General features: G+C 37.0%; 1 protein-coding gene across 2 annotated transcripts in view; it reads left to right on the forward strand.

Moving 5' to 3' along the window:
• Positions 1–15,073, forward strand: part of LOC142636876 (mediator of RNA polymerase II transcription subunit 16) — a 34,257-nt gene extending 19,184 nt beyond the window's left edge. Inside the window, exons 4-17 of one of the 2 annotated variants that reach the window (XM_075811164.1) lie at positions 17–129; positions 323–424; positions 4,094–4,184; positions 5,262–5,855; positions 6,780–7,398; positions 7,545–7,624; positions 7,795–7,877; positions 8,683–8,919; positions 9,603–9,774; positions 10,092–10,609; positions 10,788–10,964; positions 12,693–13,070; positions 13,412–14,138; positions 14,299–15,073. In XM_075811164.1, coding sequence (XP_075667279.1) covers positions 17–129; positions 323–424; positions 4,094–4,184; positions 5,262–5,855; positions 6,780–7,398; positions 7,545–7,624; positions 7,795–7,877; positions 8,683–8,919; positions 9,603–9,774; positions 10,092–10,609; positions 10,788–10,964; positions 12,693–13,070; positions 13,412–13,552 — 3,305 coding nt within the window. In that variant the 3' untranslated portion in view covers positions 13,553–14,138; positions 14,299–15,073. The remainder of the gene's footprint in view (positions 1–16; positions 130–322; positions 425–4,093; positions 4,185–5,261; positions 5,856–6,779; positions 7,399–7,544; positions 7,625–7,794; positions 7,878–8,682; positions 8,920–9,602; positions 9,775–10,091; positions 10,610–10,787; positions 10,965–12,692; positions 13,071–13,411; positions 14,139–14,298) is intronic. The other variant, XM_075811165.1, reaches the window with a different exon arrangement.
• Positions 15,074–15,714: the final 641 nt, after the last annotated feature.

The following is a 15,714-nucleotide window of genomic DNA, read 5'->3' on the forward strand; positions in this document are numbered from 1 at the left end:
TGCATATCTTTTGCAGATTCTCCTCGTGATTCTGTTCAGTTTATTGAATGGTCTCCTACTTCCTGCCCTCGTGCCTTGCTAATCGCTAATTTTCATGGGAGGATAACTATTTGGACTCAGCCCTCTCAGGTAAGCTAAACTTTCTCCAACTACTTAAGTAGATGCCTTTCCCTGACAAGCTGTTAGTTGCATGCATATAGCATGCTTTTTCTCAATTGGTTGACTTCTCTCTGTTTCACATCTTTATCCTGATTGTATGTCTAGTATTGTTTTTATGTTGTTGCATATTCTCATTTAGCATATATATGATCTCTTGATTCAGGGGCCAGCTAATCTGGTACGTGATGCTAGCTGCTGGCTGCCTGAGCATGAATGGCGACAGGATATTGCTGTTGTTACAAAGTGGTTATCAGGGGTGTCTCCGGTATGCAGGAAATTTCTGTCTTCTACTTATCTGCTAAACTATTTATCTATATGTTTTGCTCATCAATTATCATGATGTAGTATGGTGCTTGAATTGTACCATTTTTGTTTTCCTAATAGTTTTTTTTAAGCTTCTTGTCATGTCAACTGAAATAAATCCAGCAGATCTAATTCCTATGGTATAGAGCTGAGATATCTTAATTTTGTTTGAACCAATGGGAAAACAACTTATTGTAAGGCATAAAGTCTTCTGAGGTATGATTTGTAGGGACTGGACATGAGCAATGAGCGTTGGCAAGGAAATTTGAAATTTTGACTTTAGAGTGCATTCAAATAAGGAGGGGGTATTCAACTATAAGCCTATTCTTCATTACATCCATCATATGGGAAGAGTAAAATTAGAGATTTCCGGCCTATTAGTTTGGTGGGGAGTGTGTATACGATTTTGGAGGAGGGTGGTAGCTATGAAGTTTGGGAAAGAGTGGCCGGCTATGAAGCACGGGTGCGTTTCGGGACTCGGGTGCGGGTGCGGGACTTGGCAATTTTTGAAAAAGGTGGGTGCGGGTGAGGCGGGACTCGGCGATTAAAAAATTATTAAAAATATTTTTATATAGTAAATTTAATATTTTTATATAATAAAATTCAAATAAATGGTAGAATTTATTATTAAAAAACAATTATTTATGATTTGTTTTTAATAAAATCACTACTTTTGATAGTTGTAAACAAAAAACCACATTTCAAGTACGTTCTTTTACTCATTTTCCAATTCCCAAGCCTACCCACATTAAATAATTGACATTCCCACCTACTTAATTTATATTCTTTTGTTAGATACCTTTATTCTTCTTCCATCCATATTTTTTGTCTTCTCATCTTCTTCTTCCTTCTCTTTTTTTTTTTCCTCTCACAAGGCCACATGAAGCAGGAGAATGGCAGCCGCTGCTCATTTTGGACTGTTTCGGTGGCCGTTTTGGCCGGAATCGGCCATATCGGCATGTTTCGGTGGCTGTTTCGGCAGTATTGGTTCCCGTTTCCGCCGGAATCCTCCGGAATTGGTCCGTTTGGGCCTGAATCGGTGCAAATCGGCACAAATCTGGCCGAGTCGACGCGAATCAAAAAAAAGAAAAAGAAAAAAAAGGGAGAGTCGGCGAGTCGGATGCTGGATGCCGCGTCGGACTTCGGTACGGCGACCTTGGAGCCACGTTAGTGCTTTCTAGGTGGCCAGAGGGGGGGATGGAGTTCTAAGTTGGGTAGGGATTTACATGGTTGTGATTTTTGGAGGAGTCTTAGAATGGGTTGGTAAGCATTTAGTCAATACACTCGGTTTGAGGTTGGAGTGGGGAGTTGTGTGAGGTTCTGGCATGATTGTTGTTGTGTTCAACCTCTCAAAATGGCTTTCACAGTTTTGTATGAGATTTCCACTGATAGGGAGGTCTCCATAGAGTATTCATTGGTGAGTCAGGGGGTGCAAGAGAGTAGTTGGGATTTGAGGTTCATTCAGGATTTGAATGATTGGGAGTTGGGTTTAGTGGTGGTTTTTCTTCATATTCTGGGATCCAGTACCCCTTCAACAGAGAATGGGGAACGTGTGAGGTGGAAGTTAAAGAAAAACAAGGGCTTTGATATCCATTTTCATTATAATGCACTAAGAGGTTCCTTTTTTGTCGTCTTTCCTTGGAAAGGTATTTGGGAGTTAAGGCACCTAGGCGAGTTTCTTTCTTTATTTGGACTACAGTATGGGGAAAGATACTAGTGATAATTTGAGGAGAGGGGGTTTTGCCATTGTTGATTGGTGTTGTATGTGCAAATGTAGTAGGGAGACAATGGATCATGTATTGATTCAATGTGAGTAGACTTATTATTGTGGTGTTTTGTCTTTAGATCCTTTAGGGTTTTACAAAGAACAGTGCTAGATCTTCTTTTTGGTAGGAATTGCTTGGGGAAGCACTTGTTAGACATTTGGGAATCGTTGTGTTTGATGTGGTGTATACAGAGGGAGTGTAATATATGCATGTTTGAGATGTGGAAAGTTTGGGGGATCAGCTATTTGCTTCATTTATTGGTTCTCTGTTTGATTGGTGTCGAGCTAGGGGGCTAAGATAGTGATTTCCTTCCATTGTTTATCAACTCTCCTCTCCTTTGCATATTTTTCTGTTTTTTCTCTTTCTTGTACCATTCAACTGCTTTGTGATCTTATTGCATGAAGTAGTCTTTTTAAATAAAGATTCTTCTTACTTATCAAATAAAAAGTATATGTAAAAAATCCAGCATCTGGGAAGTCCAGGGTTTGATTCCCAGGGTTTGACAAATATAGTGATGGACCAAAAATGGTGATGAGGAAAGATGTTTAGAAGGCTAAGTTGCTTAGAGAAAAGAAAGAATGAACTAGCTCTTCAAGAAACACGCTCTCAGAATAGGTAGAGATTTCTTGGATTCAAATTCAACTAGTTACAATGAGGGCAACCTTGCTTATTTATAGTTACATAAGAAAGCTGCTGAGTTAGTTACAAGAACCCACCATGTGGCTGCCATGTGATTGGCCAAGGCCTAACAAACTTCTCTAACTAACTAATAGGCTATTGCACTTATCACTAACAACCTATCAGCTAGCTAACTTTCTGTTACAAGTGATAAAGGCTATTAAAAGTAAAAGGAACGACTTATTATACAGCATAAGCTAGTAACAGCTAGCTTTAAAAATGAACTGCCTCAAATGCATAGGCAACAGTAGCTGCCAAACCAGGGGGAGAAATAAAAAAGCACGCAGTAGTGGAGAAGAAGTCTGGATAATCAGGTCGTCTTTGGATATGAATATGACTGTCCAACTACCCACTCAAATTGACTCACCTGCTCAACCCAGACTGACTTTTTGGGATTTGGCTGGTTTTGATGGTGGCGACAGGTTCAACAGTCCAAAATCTGCCTCAAATGGGTCAAGTGTCAGTTTTCCCACTTGGGAATCGGATGAAACTGACCTGCCCAATGAAGATGCAATACTGGTAAAAAAATTTCCCAGATTGGCTGAGACAATCTCTGATATCTGGTCGGAGATCTCATAGATTTCCAATCAGATACGACGGAGATCTTGCAATCTCGGATGTTTCTGCTCTCCATCTTTTAGCAGGTTTCGACTGAATCTGACCACCACCGGTGGATACCTGCAAGCTTGAGCTGCTCTTTCTGCTCAGTAAGTGATGGGTCTCATCCTTCACCACCCAATGACCGACATAATGTGTGAAGTCCAAACTGACTTGGCCCAACCCATGGACACCCCTAGATATAAACACCATTTTTTCCTTTCTAAATGCAGAGCCTTTCATTTGAGTAACTCCCTCCAAAAAAATTTTCTTTTCAAGAGCTTTCAGCAGGTGCTTCATAACTTATTAGATTGCTTCAATCAAAAAGATTTTTCTGAAGATGTTTTCATAGGCTTTTTCAGCTTCTTCCACTTCTGTATAGTGCAAAGTCACATTTTCTGATGTCTTAGCATATTGTTACTTTTTTGCTTATGGGCAGTTTGGGTAAATTTTTATATCACAAATGGTCACTCTGCGTTTTGTTTTAAGTCATTGTCCTGCGCTAGTTCTGGTATGTTCAACTCGTTTCTTTATAATTGGATTCTGGTCTTTTTGAGCATCCTTTTATTGTTGTATTTGTTAAAAATCAGTATAGGTGGCTTTCCTCGAAATCCAGTGCTTCTACAAGCTCAAAGTCAACTTTTGAGGAAAAGTTCCTTTCACAGCAGTCTCAAACTTCAGGTTTGTTGCTCTTTGCAATCTATTTTTACAATGTTTGGTTTATGATGCTGCCATGGCCCATGAGCCTAGGAATATTAAGTTATGTGGTGCAATTTTTCATATGTAACTTGTAGGTTGTGGGTGTGTTTGTTAGTAGCAAGCTTAAAACTAGGTGGTTCAGATATTGGAAGCTTAATAAATTAGATGATTACTGGCTTAATTTTGATCTTCAATGGTCCTCTGGTTATAGTTTCTTAATGTTGTACTCATAATTACAAGATCTAGTCGCACAAGATTCTTTGAGTAGGATATAGTTTCAGTCTTTTTTTTAAGGTGGACCATATGCGAAGTTGCAAACATGAAGCATATAGTTTTGAAAGTTATATATTTCTAAACCATATAATTTAAAAGAAAATGAGAAAAATTATTGTATCCATACTTTTTTCTATTACCACAAGAATATGATTTTTTAAAATACATGAAGGTTTTGAAAATTTGAAAATATTGCTGATATTGGAGGATATTTTCCTAGGTTTCTGCTGTACCATCTGAGATGTGTGTGTGTATATATATATATATATTTGTGTTGAGTGATATTTGATTATTTATCAGCCTGATTTTTGCTCAGAAAAAAAGGGATGGCTTCACATGAGTATGATATTTAATAGATTTCTAAGTATTGGTCAATAAATCCTATGTAACACCTGGTGGGTTTCACAATTTTCCTTTTTCATTTATTTTACATATATTTGTGTGCTGTTTCTAATATTTTGGTGAAATTTTATGAGAAATCAGCCAATTTATTTATGAATGGTTTTTTAAGATATCAGTAATGTTTCTTATTACCAATACTTAGATATTTCAGTATCTCAAGAGATCTTGGTGAGATTTTAGACTATGAAATTAACTGATTGTGGAAATTATTAATATATTTTACAATCTTATTTAGGTATTATGGCTGCCTGTACCATTTACTATGATGATGATGAATGATAATGTCTTCCCAATTAGTTGTCTATCCTGTAAGCAGATTGAGTTCATAAATCAAAACAGCATCAGGAATGTTATATCTGATGCAATATTTGGTTTTTGTTTCAGCTCGGTGGCCCAACTTTCTTTGCGTCTGTTCTGTTTTCTCATCAGGCTCTGTTCAACTTCATTGGTCCCAGTGGCCTTCTAGTCATAATGGTGCAGTGCCTAAGTGGTTTGGCACAAGCAAAGGACTTTTGGGTGCTGGACCTAGCGGGATCATGGCTGCTGATGCCATCATAACAGATAGTGGTGCCATGCATGTGGCAGGTGTTCCTATCGTGAACCCATCCACTGTAGTTGTTTGGGAGGTGACTCCTGGTCCTGGAAATGCATTTCAAGCAACTCCAAAGACAAGTTTAAGCAATGGGGTTCCACCTTCTCTTAACCCTCCGTGTTGGCCAGGTTTTGCTCCTTTGGCTGCATATTTATTTAGTTGGCAGGAATATTTAATATCTGAAGCAAAGCAAGGAAAAAGGACAGATCAAGATCTCAGCGAGACAGTACCACTTCATTGCTCGCCAGTTTCAAATTTTTCTGCATATGTGAGTCCTGAGGCTGCAGCTCAATCTGCAGCAACTACTACATGGGGTTCTGGGGTTACTGCAGTAGCCTTTGATCCAACTCGTGGCGGTTCTGTGCTAGCTGTTGTTATAGTTGAGGGTACTTCTCTGTTTTCTGTCTTGATAGTATTTTATTTACTTTTTAAATTCAATGTCATGCTTCTGCTAAAGCAGAGCAATCATTTGTTTGTTAATTATATTTGGTTGAGTAATCTGGGGCATTGATAATGCAGATAGTGTTTTTTTTAACCTTTGTAATTGTTGCCCTGTAATTGTGCATATTCTTCATGTGCTATGACATTATGAAACAACAAATTCTAAGAAGATATCAATTTTTCTTGATGGTAAATAATTTTTTGAAAGTGCCAGTGTATACATCCCATGTATATGGGAAGTATGTAAAGGCTGGACTCCTTAAAAGTTAGAACCTAGTGAGCACTAAAACTTGCTTGGCAGAAAATCTTTGGAATCAAGAAAACAATCCGAGATTGTAATAACTGCTCCCTCATTCAAATAATTGCTAACTTAATATAATGTAGCGGCCATGATTTACCCTATGTTGATATTATTTAGTTATCTGTTCCTTGCATTTTATCTTGTTTTACTGATTCTCAAGTTTCTGGCCATATAAGTTTGGACACATGGTAACATAATGCCCTGTCCTGTCTTACTTTAGCCTGGCTACTATTTAACTGAAAGGTTTTTAATTGCTTCATAAAAGTGGAGAAGATTGTGTCATACCCTTATTGTGGATTTTTACTCTGTACTTAATGGTTCTTTACTCTGATACGTGTATTAATTGTCTTTTGGCCATTTCCTAATTCTATTTTATTATCTGACTTGTTTTAACGTTCAATTGTTCTGTGACACAAGTGCATAGACGGGCAACAAAACTCATGTCCCATTTGGTTGTCACAAACCAACATATACACACGTGGTTTTCTGTCCATGTTTCCTCACTTTCTCGTGATAACAGAGTTAGTGGCTTTAGGAGTTTAATCAGTAACAATTTTTACATGTGCAGGACAGTACATGTCCCCTTATGATCCGGATGAGGGTCCTTCGATCACAGGGTGGAGAGTGCAACGTTGGGAATCATCTCTTAAGCCCGTTGTCCTCCATCAAATATTTGGAAATCCCACTTCTAGTTATGGTGGGCAGGCACCCATGCAAACAGTTTGGGTGTCCAAAGTGGATACAAGCATTACACCAACTAATGATTTTAAATCTCACCAAGCAGCTGCAACAGGACCAGCTTCTGATGCAAGGAAGATATCTGATTCTGGTGCTGACAAGAGGAAAAAAGTCATTTTTGATCCCTTTGATCTACCAAGTGATGTAAGGACACTTGCTCGAATTGTCTATTCTGCTCATGGTGGTGAGATTGCTATTGCTTTTCTGCGGGGTGGGGTCCACATTTTTTCTGGTCCAAACTTTGCACCTGTTGATAACTACCAGATTAATGTTGGATCTGCAATTGCTGCTCCTGCCTTCTCTTCTACAAGCTGCTGCTCAGGTTCTGTTTGGCATGACACTAGCAAGGACCGCACTATGTTGAAGATAATTCGTGTTCTTCCTCCTGCTGTCCCAAGTAGTCAAGCGAAGGCCAACTCATCAACCTGGGAGCGTGCAATTGCTGAGAGGTACTTTTTGAAACCACTTGAGATATATTATCTGCAAGGTGTAAATTTGATAGTTGATATAATAGTGCTTATGCATTTTTCCATCTCAGTTGTCAGAATTATCTCAATATTTTGCATTGTGATGCTGATTTTGTTTGTCGGAACAGATTTTGGTGGAGCCTTCTGGTTGGAGTTGATTGGTGGGATGCTGTTGGTTGTACACAGAGTGCAGCAGAGGATGGCATTGGTAGGAATATTTTTGCTACAGTTTGGTGTGACTGATATATACTAGTGCAAGAGAAATTAGAAGATAAATATTATGATATATTATCATCATTTATGCATCTTCCATGAGAGCATTTGTATGAAATGATGACAGCCAACTTGTTTATGACATTGGTTCTTTCTTTCTTTCAGTTTCTCTGAACAGTGTCATTGCAGTCTTGGATGCGGATTTTCATTCTCTTCCTTCCACTCAGCACAGACAACAGTATGGTCCTGTATGTTACTCTGGACTATTGCCATCTTAAATTGTCAAGAATCTTTCTTTGGATATCATTAGCGTTATTTAGCTTTTATGGATTTTTGTTGTTGTCAATTTGCTACTTACCATTATGAACACTGTATTGCTTGCTATAGCCAGTTCTTCTTACTTTTTCTTTTTAAACAATGTGTATTCTGGAGATTACGTGCCATCTTAGGGATTGTGGCTTTTAGAAACTTTCTATCCTATTTGTGGTTCTTTGCTATCTTGTGGTTGTGTTGTTCATTACTTGTCCTAACACTCATACCATGAAAAAAATGAAAGGTACTATTAGCAAATATGTTAAAGAATTCTGACAGAATATTAATTAATATGCTGTGATCTGATATGTTCCTCTAATTTCTGTGCAAGTTGCGATGTGTGGGAAGGTATGATACAGTCATGAATAAGTTTCTGCTGCAGCTGAATGATGTTGCAGTGCAAATGTTATCTGTTTGAGGATATTCTCATACTTTTATAACCTTAAAATGATCTTTGACTAACTCTGGATATTGAACTTACCTTTGAATTGATATGAGAAGTCTACATTGGTGACCTCCCTGTTTTCTCTGGCAAAAAATCACCTGCATCTGAAATTCTAAATGTAGCTCAGAGTTGTCCTACTGTCCCGTATGATGCATCCTGCCACTTACCTCTTTTTGGTGGTGGTTTATTATTATTTTTTTTTTTGGGGGGGGGGGGGGGAGTTGTTTTGATGCTCACTAACTTGTTTGCTTTGAAGTTTTTATTGAAGATATGAAACCTGGTTTTGCATGATGCAGAGTCTAGACAGGATAAAATGCAGGCTACTTGAAGGTACAAATGCTCAAGAAGTTAGAGCAATGGTTCTTGATATGCAAGCAAGGTTGTTGCTGGATATGCTGGGGAAAGGAATTGAATCAGCGTTGATAAATCCTTCGGCTTTAGTACCTGAGCCATGGCAGGCAACTGGTGAGACGTTATCTGGCATTGATCCTGAAATAATGGCTGTTGAACCAGCACTAGTTCAGAGTATTCAGGTTAACTTTGGTTCTGTTTCACTTCTCACTTCCATCAGTCCTTCCATTTCCTTAACTTTTTTTCCTGTCAGTTGATCTTGTTGAAATTTTAGACACTAAGATCAGCTGATGCCGCTGATTGGTTCTCCGTTGTTTCATAAAGCCAAAAGTGTCTTTAATGTGGTGTGGTTGTTCTTTGCCACATGCAATGTATTTTACTTTTATTCAAAAGTAAAATACATTGCATGCGGCAAAGAATGACCACACCCCATTAAAGGCACTTCTGGATGTATTTTACTTTTATTATTTATTAGTTGCTAAAGTAAAAATTTCAGTAGATACTGAGGACTGCTGTCTTCAGTATAATTGGTTTGCGTTTATCTGGGCCATCGTAGCTAGGAAAGTGTGACCTAAACAGAACAGTTTATTATATTTATTTTTAATTGGTAAGTTTACACATGCATCCAGTGGATTTTGAACTGGAGCCGTTTTAGCTAGACCTCAGGGGCTTGTAATTGCAGCATTAACCTAAGCACTGTCATTTAGTTGGCCAAAGGTGTCCCTTTCTATCAGTCAGCTCCTTTGATATGGAAGTTCTATTTTGTTAAGAATTTGATCAGAAATACTTGTGGAAAAAAGAATTTTACTGGAAATATTTTTCTCATTCAGTTTTGAGCTTTTCTAATTGCTACAATTTAATGCAGGCTTATGTTGATGCTGTTCTTGATCTAGCTTCGCATTTCATTACACGTTTGAGGCGCTATGCAAGTTTCTGTCGCACATTGGCCAGTCATGCTGTTACTGCTGGCACTGGAAGCAATCGCAATATGGTTGCCAGTCCTACCCAAAGTTCTGCAACTCCTGCACCAAGTCAGGGTCAGTATGTGCTGGTCTTCTTGTACTTAAAAATCAAACTAAAGGAAAAAGAACAAAATTTATTTTGATTGTTCAATCGGAGAAGACATAAATTTCTATAATGTGATACACCATAAAATTTGATCACATGTTGATCAGTTACCATATTGTACCTACTTAAGAGGCAAGGGTGGCTGCATAATTATTTGTCTTGTTCACTGTCATTGATGTGTTTTGTGATGAAGTCATGAGAAACCAGAAGCTCCTTTAATTTGTTTCCTCTTTCTTTATTATATCATTGCTACATTCTTCTCACACTATGATGCTTTGTTGTCCAGGAGGTCAAAGTGGTACCACAAGCTCCACTGGAAGCACCCAAATGCAAGCCTGGGTACAAGGTGCTATTGCTAAGATTAGTAGCACGACTGATGGAGTGTCCAATTCAACTCCTAACCCTATAAGTGGTCCATCATCTTTCATGCCGATAAGCATTAACACAGGAACTTTTCCAGGAACACCAGCTGTTAGGCTCATTGGGGATTGCCATTTCCTTCATCGATTATGCCAACTTCTGCTTTTTTGTTTTTTCTTCCGACGATCACTTCCCCGCTTTCTTGGGGCTGCACAAAGAAATGCCGATACAAATATGCAAAAACCACAACCTAGTGCTCCTGCCAAGGTGGAGGAGATCAATTCTGTGTCTGCAAAGCCTACTTCATCCATGGCCAGGTCAGATGATGGTCAGGTAGGTCGAGGTAGTCAACTCATACCTGGGGCAAAAGGAGCAGAAGAAGGATCTGGTGTCCGGTCAAGATTAGGATATGGCAATGCTGGTCAAGGATACACTTTTGAGGAGGTGACAGATGATTCTTTCTTTTTACTTCAAACTCCCACAAAAAAAAAAAAAAAATGAAGCACCAATATATGAAAAATTTCTTTTGTTTGATTCAAGAACTAAGAAAAATGGTTTCATTTCATGTTCTATAAGGAGAATATATTTGACATTAAGAACACTATGCATTGATGTGATGCAGGTAAAGGTCCTTTTCCTCATACTTATGGACCTCTGTCGGCGAACCGCTGCCTTGGCACATCCCTTGCCAGTTTCTCAGGTGGGGAGCAGCAACATCCAGGTGCGGCTGCATTACATTGATGGGAATTATACAGTACTTCCAGAGGTTGTAGAAGCATCTCTTGGCCCTCATATGCAGGTATTTATGTTTATGATTTAATTTTCTGAATGAATTACTGATTATAGAGATGAATGAGGTTGGTTATCTGTAGTTATTAAAGATTTTGCCAAAGAGTATAAAATTAGTCTGCATTTCTTTGAAATCCTGCAATATAGTAAATTCATTTAAACAACTCTTTCTTTTCTCCTTAGGTAAAACTGGCCATCTACCCGTGCAATGCATGAAAAAATATTACGTTATAAATATATTTGTGCTTGCTTGCTGACAGCACATGCATTTCCATTGTATAACAAAAAAATTCAAAAAAATAATAAGTCACGACTTTCTTCACTGCTAATTAATATATGAAAAAACTATATATCAGCTCTACAAGTGTACTTCTTGTAATATATATATATATATATATATATATATATATAGGATTTTCAAAATATGAATTTAATTTAATAACAAGTTGTCATGCATAATGTACAAATGACAGTTCATGCATTTCCATTGTATAATAAGAGCATTAGCATCAGCAGTTTATCTCAAATGTCATTTTTACTCACCAGAACCTACTATCTATTTTAACACATTAGTTTACAATACGTCCTGCATCGGATTTTCTATTCTTTTACTAGTTTATTTAAATATTCTTTCTTTATTCTTTATTAATTATTTCATTTTTAACTTCCCAAGACCAGCATCATTAAAGACTAAGAAAGAGGGAAATTATGAGCACATGACATAAGAGAGAGAAAAAATATGAATTAAAAATAAGGATAGAGAAGAGAGGCGTGGGAGGCGAGATAAAAAATAATAAAAAAGAAATAGAATGGCTACAGTGCCATTCTATTAATGGAATTGTACTGTGGCAATTCTGCTAAAAATGCTAAAATGTTTAGCATTTGAGACATCTCATCAACCTTTCTTTTTTTGTATTTGGTGCGTCAAAGCATTTGACACACCTGCTGCTAGTGCTCTAACAAGAAAATTCAAAATAATAATAAGTGACAACATTTTTCTCTGCTAATTATTATTTGAAAAAATTATATCTGCTCTACAAATGTACTACTTATCAATAAATATATATATATATATATATATATATATATTATATTGGGATTTTCAAAATATGAATTTAATAATAAGTTATTGGATGTTGTAACATTGCTTAGAGTTATACGGGTGTAACTTGAACCCAATTATATATATATATATATATATATATATATATATAAATATTGTCTTATTCATTAAAAAAATAAAATAGTCTTAAATAGGAAACTGAAAGAAAATAAGTGATGGATGCCTACCTCTTATAATGAAATGATTGACAAAGAAGGAGAGGGAGACAGTTTTTCGGAGATACAAAAAGTTAAGAGAGAGAGAGAGAGAGAGAGAGAGAGAGATGCATTGGGTAAGTCAGGAAGATTAATTAGAGTAATTGCTTTCCACACATGGCATGCTCAGTCTTTTTCATAAACTTTCCCTCAGCTTCAGATGCTAATATTAGATGCCCAGCATAGCAACATACTTTGCTGACTATTGTGCTTTCTGATAGAATTTGGAAGGGCTGTTTAGATGCTGATATTATGCCACAATTAATTGCTTGGGCACTACGATTTGACCTTAACTCCGTCTTGACTCCGGTTGCTTTGAATTTTTTAAAACCATAGATTTATTCTTCCTCTTGTTAACGTTTTTTTTTTCCTTTTCTGTTTCTTCTGAAATTTTTCCACCATTCTCTAATTGGCTGCATAGAATATGCCCCGGCCTAGAGGTGCAGATGCTGCTGGTCTGTTACTCCGTGAGCTAGAACTCCATCCTCCTGCTGAAGAGTGGCACAGGAGGAATATGTATGGTGGGCCTTGGTCTGATCCGGATGATATGAGTCCTGTAGATGACTCTCCTAAGTTAAGTAATTCTGGAGACATGCTTGATTTCAACTCATTGGAAAATTGTGATGCTTATAATGGTGCCCATAGCCTGTGGCCAAGGAAGCGCAGGATGTCTGAAAGAGATGCAGCTTTTGGCTTGAACACTTCTGTTGGCCTTGGGGCATATCTGGGAATTATGGGTTCTCGTAGAGATGTTGTTACTGCCGTGTGGAAGACTGGTCTTGAAGGTGTTTGGTACAAGGTTTGATAGTCTCATCTTCATATTTCTTCTTCTTTGTTCATCCTTTTATTTGTTGGGTCTCGGATTCAAATGCTTCTTATATGAGTAATTAGTGTCATTTGCCTTCAAGTTACTTGATAGTGATAATTTAAAAAATCACTAGCTAATTTCTTTCTGGGAGTATAATCACATATATATATATATATATATATATATATATATATATATATATATTTGTGTGTGTTTGTATATTTTGCAATTGTCTTTTTCTTACACCTCTTCATCCTTCTCTCCTCCGAGTTGTTGTGTTTGCTTAATCTTTTCCTTTTTAATCTTTGTATTCTGGACTTCTTGTGATGCAGTGCATAAGATGTTTGCGGCAGACTTCAGCTTTTACCTCACCAGGTCCTGCACCTAATCAAAATGACCGGGAAAGTTGGTGGATCAGCCGCTGGGCTTACGGCTGTCCAATGTGTGGTGGAACATGGGTTCGAGTTGTATAGATGACTGTTTTATCTGTTAGGTGCTCTCCTGTCCCTTGTTATGTGGGAACCAGTCCTTCGGTGATGAATACATGTATCGTAGTTGATTATTGACAATATACCAAGTATAATGTGGACTGGTCATTTAGAGGAGAGGTGTTGGTTTGGGGGATAAAGTCTGAAGATTTTCTTTCCCAGTGGTCCACTTCACTTGGATCTGATGATAGTAGCAATCCTATTTATTTATATTTATAATTATAATTTTGTTGAGTTCTAATTATGCGAAAAGAATCTTCTGTCAGATCTGCAAGTTGGAGTTTTAGGTCAATATTATCCCAAAATGACTAGTCTTCTCCCCTCTAATGTGAACAAAATTTTCTGCCGCAATAGTAGGAATGAAGCCCCTCAATGTTTGCCCCAGGCCTGTACATATTAGCCCTTCTCAGGGTATTCCCCCCATGAATAAAATGGATGTGTAATGTGTACTGATTTTTTTTTACTTCTAATTTTTGTATATCTGATAGCATTTCAGATGAGCCTTTTGAGCATGAGGGAAAATTGTTGACACTAACAGACTGACTGTGAAGGACCTTAACCATGAGTGCAGGTAAAACTGGTGGTTCTTTGAGCATTGAGCTTGGATGGTTTTTTTTTTTTTTTTTTTGGTATTGTTGTTTGATGATGCCTTCTGACATGTAGGACTATTACTGTAAATTTTATGTAAATGCTTTCACATATGCTGATTCTCATCTTTTTCCACTTCGCAGATTGTGAATCATCTTGATATATCTATTCCACGTGTATTGCTGGAAATATCTACCAGATGGATAAATCTATGAATCTCTGTCGTTGCTGCTGGGATATAATTGGCAAATTGTTGCAGAGGCAAACAGTTTGCTTGTGATTAAAGGATTGTTACTTTAGTTGTACAAGCTGCTTCCTTGAGTCGGCTGGAAGATGCCTTTTAGGTTTTATAATACATTACATTGAAAAAGAGCCAAAGGTTTTATTTTGGTTACTGTAATTTCATGAGGGTAAATTGCAAATTACGCACCTAAAGTTTGAAGGTGATTGAATTTTACACCTTAAAATTTCAGAATTTGGATTTTACTCCCTAATATTTGAGGAAGTGTTTGAATTTTACACCCTGATGTTTTAGAATTTGAATTTACCCTCTATATTTTAGGAATGTTTGGATTTTATCCTTAAAGTTTGGGGTGTTTGGATTTTTAACCTTAAAAATTTATAATTTGGGAGTGTAAAATATAAACACTTTACACTTTAGAGGGTAAAATTCAAAATTTCAAATGTTAGGGTGTAAAATTCACACTATAAACTTTAGGGGGTAAAATTCAAATTTTGAAACTCTAGGGTGTAAAATGCAAACATTTCTAAACTTTAGGGGTGCAATTTACTCATTTTATAATTATGTATTCAACAAATTGTATATTTTGTAACACTAAGAATCACACTTGTGGAGATGATAACATACTGTAAATTTTTGAACAATTGAAATGTAAATTAATGGCGATTGCAAACTAATCAAGTTACTGTTGTAAGTTAAGGTTTCAATTGAATCCACTGTATCTCTACAACTATGAATGAATTTGAGGGTGTCCCAGAAACAAGATGGGTGCAAGGATTTGTATAATGCAATGTACGCAAAGCTTACAGGGTAAAGAATGAAAAAGCAAGCTAGTAATAACTAAGAAGCTTTGTTGCTGAGCTGTAAAAAGAGATTGTAAAACAGTAAGTTCTCAAAAGTGCTAAAACCTTAGGTTAGGTTTAGGCTTTTTCGAAGAAATGAAATCACTGCTTTTGCTACTAGATAGCTTGGTCTAAAACTTTCAATCTTTCTTAACAAGCTAGAGCAAGTGCATGTGAAAGTTCGCTACCATCAGGCTGTGAGGATGATAGACAATAGACATGGAAAAATTAGACCCAAAGAAAAAATGCCTAGTTTGAATCTGAATTTTTTGACCCATAGTAAAAATGAGTTGACTCGTAACCGGTTCCTTTTCTGCAAATGTGTATATATATATATATATATATAAAGAGAGAGAGAGAGGTGTGGATGGAAGGGAGTGTAAGAAGATTATGGAAACTAGTGAAGATATATATCGTTAAGCAAGTATATAAGATTACATGGAAGTAGGGAATAGAATGCAGAACAAGATACAACA

Source organism: Castanea sativa, chromosome 5 (genome assembly GCF_040712315.1).
Source record: "Castanea sativa cultivar Marrone di Chiusa Pesio chromosome 5, ASM4071231v1".
In the NCBI taxonomy this organism is placed as follows: Eukaryota; Viridiplantae; Streptophyta; class Magnoliopsida; order Fagales; family Fagaceae; genus Castanea; species Castanea sativa.